Here is an 11,714-nt window from a genome sequence, read left to right on the forward strand (position 1 = left end):
GATGCACAACACGCAAGGCCATGCATGGGCTCCTTTGTGTGTGCCATGCATGTGGGCAGGTCACGTGCATGCATATGGGCCCCACCTTGACATGCATAACAAAATGAGATGGATTGCATGTTCGTATGCCCTTGGCCACTGGATGCATGTTGATTTGATAATGCTTAACTGTAAATCTTCTGTATTCCTCAAAAAAAAATGTAAATCTTTTGTATTAAACTTCACATCTCACCCGAGGTTTGTGCATGTCTTCTTTAATCCTGCATATAAAATATTGTGTTGTATTTTTGTTTCGGATAACAAAATAATAATTCATATAATTTTTATTAGAATTCACCTGATAATTATCTTTACGCGTAACAACTGTGGTTATATCCGTATGGGTCATGTCCATATCAGCGGCACTGCCGGTCTTCGTGTTTTGGATGTTCCAGGATGACAATACAACCTGTGGCTCCTTGAGCAGCACCGGCTCACAGAGGACCAGATCGTCGACGAGCAGGCGAACAAGGAGGTCGTCGCGGCCATGGTCACTGACAATTTGGGCGTCGCGGATAAGCAACGAGCGTTATACGGAGTGCGACAGCCATTTCGAGTAGATCACAGCCGAGGCGGCACATGTGATTACGGACAAGAACACTGCCAACATCGACAACTTCATGATTGTTCACGCCAGGCCGCAACAACCATGAGGTCGGACCGAGGAGTAGGACGTGGGACACGGACATGCCCATGGCCCGCAAAGATTTAGACTAGAACAATTAAATCCATAAGTTTTGCTATGTGAAAAAATCCCTATATTAATGAAAATGCCATGTCCATTTTTATTTGGTGCGTCATTTTTTTTTGGTGGACAAAGTTGGGTGGCTGGCTCCCCGAAGCTGTCCCCAGACACGTCCAAACATGTCCACTTTATTTGGTGCAGTAATAGCATCGGAGATGCCCTGAATCTAGTCTAGGAAAGAATCCTATTCCAGATCGCTGGGATTTTCCTAACTCCCGCCAATAGCATCGCGTTGTAGGCCTTAGCGTCCGCCGGCTTTGGTCGTGGACTTAGCAAACCACCACATTGTGCCAACCAATTTCAACAAGGCAAATCAAATCATCTTCAAAACCTTTACACTACAAATCCTCCATCAATCAAATAAGCTAAATAGCCAATCGAATCGGCAGCAACGAGCGAAGCAAATATCATCATCATCCAACATGACAAACATATTTTACACTACAAAGTAACTACCCCCACAAATAAAGGGGCATAAATAAATAAAAACAAATAACGGCTTCTAAGTAACCACCACTAGCTGGGAGCAGGAAAAGCTTTACAAAGGAAGAGGGCACCAGGTGAGAAGGTTAAGATTTTGGGGGCAAAAAAACAACCAGGAACCAAAAACTAATCTAGACATGCCATCATCAATCACCACCTGTAGCAAGGAGATGGTGTGGAATTGATACATATCACCTCACCTTGTCTCATGAATCTAACTGTTTTCTTTCTCCCTATCTCCTAGAGTCCTACCATTGTTTAGTGGCCTGAGTCATCTCGTTGGCTGATCAGACGTCTGGTTGTTAGATGCTGCTGGAGCTGATGACATGGACGGGTGGGCTCCGTTATCCTGGGGAGGCGCGACTCCCCACTTTGGGTCCGCGTCCAGTGGCTCAACCACATGAACTGCCCCATCACTCATTCCAACTGCAATCTGGTTAGGCTCCAAGGGATGCGCCGCTACAACCATGGGGTACACACTTGCCCCGCTGTTGGATTAACAAACAGGGGAAATAATAAGCAAAACGCAACCACGTATGAAAACAAAAACAAGCAGTGACACTGAGCAGCATACCTAGATATTGAAGGAGGCACATAGGCGGAAAGTGCAATCCTGCAACGCAACCTAAGGGACTCGGCTTCAAATACTCCAATAGCACCATCACAGAAACCAGCGTAAACAAGGAGACCATCACACGAGTATATTGCACTCGAAACTGGCGCTGGCAGTGCATCTCTTGGGTACCACTGCATTTGCATCAAGTAACAGGGGAAATCAATGAAGATGCCCAGTAACAATAATAATCCATAAAGGAGAAAGAAGCAAATATGTATAAATCAAAAATATTTAGCAATGACATGCAGTGAGTAATAAACCTAGGGTAAGAAACAATGTGAATATGGAATAACGAGCAGATACAAAAATAATAAATTTTAGTCATGACTAACCGAGCGCGAGCATTCAAGATTTCCATCATAGATTGCCAGTTGGCTCTCATGAACTACAAGAAGATGTGTTTGGTCATTGTGAAACTGGACCCTTGTATCGCCAACTAAAGCACCAGAGCGATTTGCCGGGGGTTGGATATATTTTGATTTCTTCTTCTCCCAACCATCAATGCTCCAGACACATAGCTGCAAATTTTGGTTTCATCAATCAATGATTTGAGAACAAATATATGACATCATAGTTGTTTGCCCAATCGCAAAGAAAATATAATAAACAGACTAATGAATGGCCTGGCATGCGACTAACATGAATTGGACCGTTTCCGCATAGCAATTTGAACATTTAGCCGGTACAATAATTTATAACAGAGTAAAAGATCATACCTGAGCATCAGCACCTGAAGATACAAGAACATTCATTGATTGAGAAAATGCCAGTCCGGTAATCTTTTTCTGATGACCCTTGAGCTTGCTTTTGACCTAAGTAATTTTGTGGAGTTGACATTAGTACATGGCTTTCGAATCAAGATTTAGTGCAAAATAAATCAATATTAAGTGCAAATCCAACATGAAAGGATTCAATTGTTACCAGACAAAGACTCCCAAGTATTTAGAAGTGTCGGTTGAAGGTTTTTGATCGACAGAAATTGTAATGGTATGTTTGGTTTGTGTCCAAAATCTATCTTACCAAAATTTTATCCATTCTAGTTCATTTTTCTTGCCAACATTGGACGAATCATGGGCAACCAAAACCATGAACAAAATTTGGGCTAACCAATTTTTTGGTAGGGTGAGCTTGGGCTAAACCTAAATACACCCTAAGTGTAATCTCAGATACATCAAACAGGGCAAAGCAAGAGGAGATACAAAACATATTATTTAAAAGCAATGATACATTGATACTTCAATTCAAGTGAGTTTCATAAGTTAGCAGCACACACCTCATCAACACGGACATTGTAGATTTGAATGGTCGAGTCCTCCATTCCTATAGCAATAATATTATTGTCCTGTGGGTGGAATGCGAGGAAAGTCGCAGCAGGTGGAGGTGCCATGAACGTAGTCATGACCTGCGACAGATTTCACATATCTAATCAGGAAAGTCGGATAAAGGCAGTAACGCAATTATGGTTCTTGTTATCTGGAGTAATGGCTTATCAGGACGCTATATTACCCTAAGTGTGCACGGTTGGTTCAGAGGGGGAGGGGGGGATTGTCTATATGATGGAGAAGCCATTTACCTTGAACGTCATCATATTGAACAAAGAGACTTTGCCACCAGATGCAGACATAACATAGGAATCATTTTTGGACAACGCAATGCAGGCAGTTGCTTCTTCTGGGTTGCCGTCACTTGTGTCATTTGTCATTAGAATCCCATTTGCTGGTTGCCACAGGTGAGGCGAAATAGATGCAGTAGACTAACAGAAGAGGGTAAAGATAATTCAGAAGGCAAGCAAAAAAAGATTGCAACTGAAATCCAAATAAATACAACTTCAGTCTACCTTGCCATTAGGATTCCTGTCACTGCGTTGCCATTTCCACAGCTTATGAACAGCATTGGAACCGAGAGACAAAAGTGCAACCCCACTATTTGTATACAACAAACGGACAACCTGTTGAGGAAACAAATAAAATGTGACTCATCAGAAATTTTACATTGCCCAGAGCATTAACAAAATTGCTTGGCGAATAGTGAACTGCCAATTACTCCCTCCGTTCCTAAATATAAGTCTTTGTAGAGATTCCACTATGAACCACATACGGATGTATATAGATGCATTTTAAGTGTAGATTCATTCAATTTGCTCCGTATGTAGTCCACCTAGTGGAATCACTAGAAAGACTTATATTTAGGAACGGAGGGAGTATATAGCAAAAAACTACAAGCAAATATAAACCTTTATGAAATAATAACTACAGTCAAATATCAAACAGCCAATATACCCTCTTCTATATCTTAAGGAAACAGGTTGTATGTGTAAGTTGAAATTGCATGCTCAATATTTATAACTCAATAAAACATACAGATAACTAAAGGTAATTATGCAACTTGGCCAACATACTTTTGTTGGAGATGCTGCTGTATCTGGACAACGCCGTGCCCGAAGATGTCCTGAATCAACAATGTCGGCCAACTTCCAGGTCTTCAGCTTTTCAGATTCATCAGTTATTCTTGGTTTAACATCCGGCGTTCTGCTAACATCCATAGATGCCTGCAAATTTGTTCACGACATTTAGCAAACCAATGTATTGAAGAACAAGAAAGGCTGTGGGAACTAACCAGTCCACTCATTGATACTGCAGGCAACATCCTGTCAGGTCGCTCTGAGTTCACTGCTATAGGACTAGATACATTTGAAGCAGAACCAAGGTTGGTGAGCAGTGGAGGCTGCATTAAAAAAAATTAGAAGTGAGTACATGGCACTTATTAAAACGATCTTCAGTAATTGCCAGGCCAAATAGAAACCAACATTATGCAGCTAAAGTGGAATAGTAGTTGAATGAATTAGTTGTTTCAAAATCATCATTGGAACTCATCTTGTGTGCACCATACAGATACAGCTGGATGCAAATGTCCTTTAAGACTGTAGGCAACAGTCACAGGCTCAAATAAAGATTTCAGATAGAGCAAACAAAAACAAATACCAGAAAACGAGAAACCTAAATAAGGACCAAATTAATGTAACATTTATACCCTAAGTGGACCTAGGACACAAGCAAATGTTGATGAAAAGTATATGCATCATTACCTTTGTATTAATTTGTTGAGGAGGTCCACGAGAGCCTTCAAAAGCCCTGCTCTCTAGCATCCTCAGCAAACGCTGCCCATCGGTGTTCGCTAATATTTTTATTCCATTATCGTTTGCTGTAACAGCAAGCAATGACCCTTCCCTATTGAATCTCAGGCGCGGGCTTGCCTGCATAAATCAGTAAAAGTCAAGCAAAAACACTTGGTATGTACATTCATAAAAAAAGCTACAGAAATAAACTTACAGGCAGTCCACCCTCACAGTCTGTTGTTGTCAGTATGTTGGTGTTATCCATATCCCAGAATTTAACAACGAATTCATCTCCAGCAGCCAAAAAATGGTTTCTCGTTGTGTCAAACTGGACAACACCCAGTGACCGTTTCCTGAAGCCATTATATGTCCTCTTAATAGCTCCTTCAGTCTCATTCCACTCGACCAAGTGGGAATCACCGTCTTTACTAGTTCCACAAGAGAAGAGCCTGCAAGGAAATTTCAAAGCAGGTAAATTATATGGGTGTGAAATTCTAAAAAAATGAAGTATAATGTAGGTCTTTCATCCTTCAGCATGTTAGCTTAATTTTTCACTTGAAGCTTCTCACCTTGTACCATCAGCACTATAAGACATGGTAGTACACCAATGTCCAGGAGCATCGTAGTCGACCCGTGAGCCCAAACAGTCGTATAACCATGCCTTGATTTTTCCATCGATGGCGGTAGAAAAGATAAACTGCAGAGAAGCTAAAGTTGTAGAAACCCACAGACAGATGATAAAGATGAAACAATTTGAAGTACAAGACTGGGATGCCAAAATTAAACTAAGTGGATAGCAGCCAAAACAGCAAGTACAGTACCAGTGCAAAAATGGCAAGAGCATAGCTTAAGAATAGCAGAGGTGAAATCATCCAGAAAGTACCTGAATGTTCTCCTTGTAGTGAGGGCAAACAGAGTACACTGAAGCCTCATGGCCTTCAAATGTGTATTGCTTTTGTCCGGACTGAGCATCCCATACCTGCAAATGAAATGTGCAAGCATGCTAAGGATGTTCTCTTTCATTCTAAAAACAGTGACATCATGAGTAACCTCACCTTAATGAGTTTGTCATCGCCACATGTAATAATTGATAGGGACTTGTTGGGGTGAGAGAATGCAATGTCATTGACCCCGCCAATGTGAGCATCAATCTGTGCAATTCACAAAGAATCAAATAGTTAGCAACCTTTAAGCGGTTCCGATGAGGATTAGTTTGGGCATTATGGGGAGTTAAGGACTCTGTCCACCTAAGGGCTCGAATCCAAACCTCACGTTGTCAAACAGACCGAATGGAGGTGTACATAGAAAACTAATAGTCTCATCAATATGCATGTACCTCTGCTTGCTGTCTTAACTCTCCATTAGGAACAAACGTGTACGTCTGAACGATATGCTTTGAAAATGCCACACCTGAGAATCAAATCAAGCTTAAAGAATCAATCTGACAGACAAGCAAGAAAAGTGACAAGGAATAGAACACTCCTGAGCAGAGAAGCATGCCCAAATGATATGCACTCCCAAGCATAAAACAATGCCCAAATGCTATCTTTTTATTGAAAAATGGCGGGTATTTGAATAATGCAGTTAAACTGCCTGTTTCCATACCTAAAATATTTCCATCAGGGCTCCACAGACACCTATTGACACATATTGCAGCATCTTTCATTAGTGCAGCCTGAACAAAGAACAACACATTTTATGCATTAGAACTCGACAATATAAGTCTAATTACAGGCTTACAGCACATTACAAGTTGCTAACAACACAGAATAAAATAGATACAAGAATTTATCATTCAAATAATGACCTGCAATGGCAAGGTGCAGGAGCCAATGTCCCAAACTTTAAATGTCTTGTGTGCTATCCTTTCGCGTGAACCAACTTCCCATATCCCGATGTCACCAACATTTGTTCCAACTGTTTTACAAGACATTAAATAAATAATATGCACTAACAAAGTAAATATTCAAGAACCAAGCAAAGTGTTTGAAGCATGTACCTAGAAGAATAGTTTGTTGAACAGGATGGAAATCCAGGCTCATAACATTAGAACCCTGATTGAGAGTGCGAACAACTTGTTTGGGGAGGTCTTCTTGACTGTAAACATTGGGAGGATGGCTTGCACCAGAGAATGACACCTATAGTTTTTTTAAGGTGTCAAAAGTGCTTCATCAATCCACTGTTACAGAAATGAGTAAAGAGCAGAAACTATGGCAAGTCCAAGTTCACCCAAATACCTCATCTGGCTGGCCTACACGCATTCTTTTCATCAGATGTTCAGAATCTGCAGACTGATAGTCAATGCCAGGCGCACTTGTAGGAGTCCTTGGATGCTTCAGAAATGCCGCTGCAAACAAATAGAGCATCCAAACAAAAAATGAAACAACATTGAAACAGTGACAGACACCATTTTGCTGAATTGCAGTTTTATGATACCCAAACAAAAAATGAAACAACATTGAAACAGTGACAGACACCATTTTGCTGAATTGCAGTTTTATGATACCTGTGTTTGGTGGCTGAACAAGACCGGGCGGCCCTTGTGCAATAGCAGGATGTGGTAAGGAGGGATTGGGATTTGTCATCCAACCAGCAATTGCATTTGGAGATGGTGAAACCACAGGTTGAAACGGCTGCAAGATTGAGAATATGGTAAATGATAGGATGATATAAAAAGTCAATTCAACTATAGCCGTGATACGTACAGCATGAGCACCCATTGGAGGGAATCCAGCTGTCTTGGGGATTGGTCCAACAAGAGGACCATTGGCAGGGGGGGGAGCTCTTGCTCCATTGGTAGGAGCTGCACAGGAGTGATCCGTGAAGAGTGTCTTTATGTCAGGGTTTGGTCTAGGATTCTTGCAGAGCTGATGTTGCCAGTTAAGACTACATGACATAAAAAATCAAAGCAGTCCAGTTAGCATCACCCTCCACAAGAAACTAAAGCAAGAGAAGGCAATACTGAAAGCCTTGTAGGTCTTCATTATGGAAACAGCCCAAGCATTGCATGTGTTGAATATAGGCAGTATGCAGAAAAAATAGAAAAAAAATATGGCACGTCACAAACCTACACATATTTGTTATATTCTGCAAGAACTTGCCATACAGAGTATCCAACTGACACCCCAAAAAAATTGTAAGTAGAAATCATATCAAACATATTACCAAGGTAAGAAGCTATGAATTAGTACCTAAAACTTGTCATTTTGCTAATTCTCAGTTGCTTGAAATTATCACAAATCCCTGAAATTGCATATTAGTTGGCCTAAAGTTACAACCTGGAAGGGTGCAGTTTTAGTGTACTCTGCAATTTGCATTCCATATGTTATATCTGGGGTGGCATGAGGTAAGAGTGGTTGGATGTTGATCCAAAGGCTTAGAAATGTGACTCAGATGAGGAAAATATTCAGGCAACTTACGAATGGTCAAGTCATAAAGTTCAAGCAATCAAATGTCTCAAGTACGTATGGACAACATTTATGAAATGGACAGGACAACTCCCTCTTCACAACTACAACCAGGATTTGGTAAAGCACTAGAAAATGCTAATTCTGTTTGCCTTTTACTCAATCACCCCTCTTAATTTCCGAACTAAATGGTTGGAGCATGACCATTGACAATCAAGAATCATAAATAACCCTTATACATCGTGAAAGTGCTAAACTTCGAGTTTGTGTCTGTATAAAGACTGCACACCTCTTTTTCTCACTCATCCATCTCATTTGAAAGAAAGATGGAAACACGGCCAGAAGAAAACAAAAAGAAACGGAAACCCTCCCAATATAGCAGCTTTGTGACAGCTCATTTCCAATCTTATAAGTACCATTAGGAAAAACATGCGCTGGCCTGCTATGTTATATACAAATTTAAACAGAATCTTACGCACATCAAATCTTATTTGCTCAAGAAATAAAAGTACAAATTGTTCAAGCAGACCGCATCCCTCTGTAGAAAAAAATAGTAACATGGAATTAAATGCATGCAATGAATAAAATTAACCAATCACCTTTGATTGATCAACGTGCGCAGTCTTGAGGCTTTAAATGGTGGGAAATTAAGCTTGTCTCGGAACAGAGGGTTTGCCTCGATAAGCTTCTTAAGCTCCATGAGCATGATATTCCGGGCTGACTTTGTATCCCCGTATTTGGACAGCTGCTCATTTTGCCTGTTTGTGATTTAGACAGAATTACATCCACATTAGCACAATGCACAAGCATTCTGCTGTACGAAAATGCTCCAAACAAGAACTTAGCAGCACACCTAAAATTATCCAGAGTCAGCAGCTGCGTTATCTCCTTGAACAGCTCCTCGTTAAAGGAGGCAAACACCTTCAAATCCTTGACGAGTATCTCCACTGCCTTGGCCCGATCATGCCTGCAAAAGGCAAACTGAGTTGAGCGCCTGCAAATCGCTGTTGATCCTGAGCAAATGAGCAGGAGAGGAGAGGCTTCAATATGACTTACCTGTCGAGGGCTTCAAGGTACTTCTGCTTGCGGATCTCAAAGAATATCTTCATGGAGTAGCGGTTGTCCTCCACCTTGGTGAAGCCGCTGAGGTACCTCTCCACCTCGTCCCACTCCCCACCCTGGACCAGGTCCTCGAAGTGCTTCATGTTGAAGTAGAAGCCCGATTCCTGCTCCAACCTGCGCGACCAAAATGGACGGGGGGTTAAAAAAAACCAGCTTCAACAACTCCAGATAGCTCCAAAACTTTGTCTTGATCAACCAGACGAGACGAGACACTTACTTGTGCACCGTCTCCTTGAACTTTTCCTCGTCGAGGAACTGCAGGATGAGGAAGACCAGCTCCCTGCTGAGCGACGACATGGCTCCCCCGATCCCGCCCTGCGTCTCCAGCGCTCACGACGAGGGAGGACTCCCGCCTTGGCGGCAGATCCCCTCCCAAATCTCCGTAGAAACCAGCGCAGGGCCCCAACCGCCCCCCGAAAAAACCGCACCAAACACCCAACGAGCAGCTCAGAACCCTAGCAGGACGAAAACCCCGGAGACGAAACGGGCAGCGGGAGCGAGGTCACAGCCCAAGCGGACCCATCCCGGCGGGATCTCCCCCGATTCCGGCGGCCCGGCCGCGGATCTGCAGCTCCTGGCGCCGACCGGTGGTGCACGCGTGTCTCCTCCCTCAGCGGCGCAGCACGTAGACTAGGGTTTGGCCGCCGCCACCGCCGCCTGCTGCTTCCTTCTTCTCCCCTTGGCTCTAGCCGACGGACGGGTTTGCCTTTTCTTATCTCTCTCTCCCCACTTCGCTTTCTCTCTCCAAAACCAGTCTCTCTCTCTCTCTCTCTCTGGAGTAGGGAGTATTTATTTTTCTGGTCTGCTTTTGGTTTTTTGGGGCTGCGTTTTATAACCACCCCGCCCCGCCAGATTACACGAGAGCCCACGACCACGCACCTCTATTTACTTGGCAGCCACTGACGAGGACGGGCGGCAGGGGCAAACTGGGTAACTCCCATCGTGAGGTCCGCAGCCGCAGGTAGGGGGGTAAACTTCCGTTAACCATTTCTCGCATCCTTCCTCGTTTCTCCCTCTCACGCATCCGCGGTTTCGAAATTTGAACGGGGCTTGCCAGCCAGGGTTGAGGTAGCCGCGCCCGCTACAGGATACCCAACTTTTCAGGCGTCTACACTTTTGTATCTTTCTTACTTATAACCACAATAATTGATGGATAAGTTTCACCCACTAATATTAAAAAGATGTTATATTTAATCGATCACATCTCGTATATAGAGTGCATATCTGGTGATACGGTGCCTCATATGATCCCCTGATCCAGGACAAGGTGGGGCGTTCGATCTAGACTGAAGGTCCAGGATTTAGTAGGCTCAGCTTGCATTGGAAACTATGCAAAAGGCACCCTAGATTATTCCATAATACATTGACGAACTGCATATCCCTTCGTTTTGTTCATCTCGTCTTCTTCTTCTTTTGGGTACGACTAGTTTCCCCGCCGCCGCCTAGATCATGCCTACCGCAGCCACCATGGCGCATGCCCCATCCACTCAATATCTTATTTTTTGCAGAATCAGAAGAATGCTTGCTGCAATTACGACGAAGTTCTTTGTTTGGTCACCGGTTACAACATCTTGCTAAATTAGTTCTGGCATCTAATCATGAAATATAGCAGTGTTACAGTGTTGACTGTTGCTTCCTATCCTAACATGTCTAGCTGAACTCTATATACACACAATCTGTCTTATGAAGTGTCATAGGATTTTTCTTACATACAATAGCTAAAGAACCACATCTTCAGCCTAGCGTAAGTGAGCATTCAGACTTTTACTGGGTTATGTCTTATAGATTGAGTGATTGACTAAAAGCCATGCCAAATGAGGCTCAATAATGTTTGACTAACAAAAATCTCAGTTAAGCTCTATGTCAGGCTGTGACCACCGGGTACTAGAAATCTATGTAGTTTTTCTCACTTCACAACAGTTGGATTTAGAGAAGTTCGGCGGATCTAACTTAGTTTTTCACATTGTATTAAACAGACTGACTGGCCATTTATGTTCTTCTGAAGTTTTATGGTGCATCAGCTTCCACACCAAAAAATCTTTGGGAACAACTATGTATTTGACCTGGCTTGTGTAATTATTTTCCTGCTTTTTCATCATGACTATTTTTCTTCAGTGAAAAGATGTAGTATCTTCTTTGACGTTTAATAAAAAATATTATGGGTAAAATAAGATGTCAGCGATGTTT

The 11,714-nt window shown here is 42.5% G+C and overlaps 1 protein-coding gene across 1 annotated transcript; it reads right to left on the reverse strand.

Annotated features, from left to right (window-relative positions):
* Positions 1 to 1,145: 1,145 nt before the first annotated feature.
* On the reverse strand, positions 1,146 to 11,466 carry LOC123168161 (protein TOPLESS-RELATED PROTEIN 2). Its single transcript, XM_044586032.1, has 25 exons — positions 9,745 to 11,466; positions 9,462 to 9,641; positions 9,259 to 9,372; positions 9,005 to 9,163; positions 7,704 to 7,884; positions 7,505 to 7,631; positions 7,236 to 7,345; positions 6,998 to 7,136; positions 6,806 to 6,915; positions 6,604 to 6,673; positions 6,335 to 6,408; positions 6,054 to 6,149; positions 5,882 to 5,977; positions 5,568 to 5,695; positions 5,213 to 5,447; positions 4,969 to 5,136; positions 4,500 to 4,607; positions 4,282 to 4,431; positions 3,721 to 3,831; positions 3,457 to 3,636; positions 3,157 to 3,285; positions 2,600 to 2,695; positions 2,216 to 2,401; positions 1,842 to 2,014; positions 1,146 to 1,755 (listed from the first exon to the last, which is right to left on the reverse strand). The coding sequence occupies exons 1-25, from the start codon at positions 9,822 to 9,824 to the stop codon at positions 1,539 to 1,541; spliced, it is 3,417 nt and encodes a 1,138-aa protein (XP_044441967.1). The 5' UTR covers positions 9,825 to 11,466; the 3' UTR covers positions 1,146 to 1,538.
* Positions 11,467 to 11,714: the final 248 nt, after the last annotated feature.

Source organism: Triticum aestivum, chromosome 7D (assembly GCF_018294505.1).
Source record: "Triticum aestivum cultivar Chinese Spring chromosome 7D, IWGSC CS RefSeq v2.1, whole genome shotgun sequence".
NCBI classification, from domain to species: domain Eukaryota; kingdom Viridiplantae; phylum Streptophyta; class Magnoliopsida; order Poales; family Poaceae; genus Triticum; species Triticum aestivum.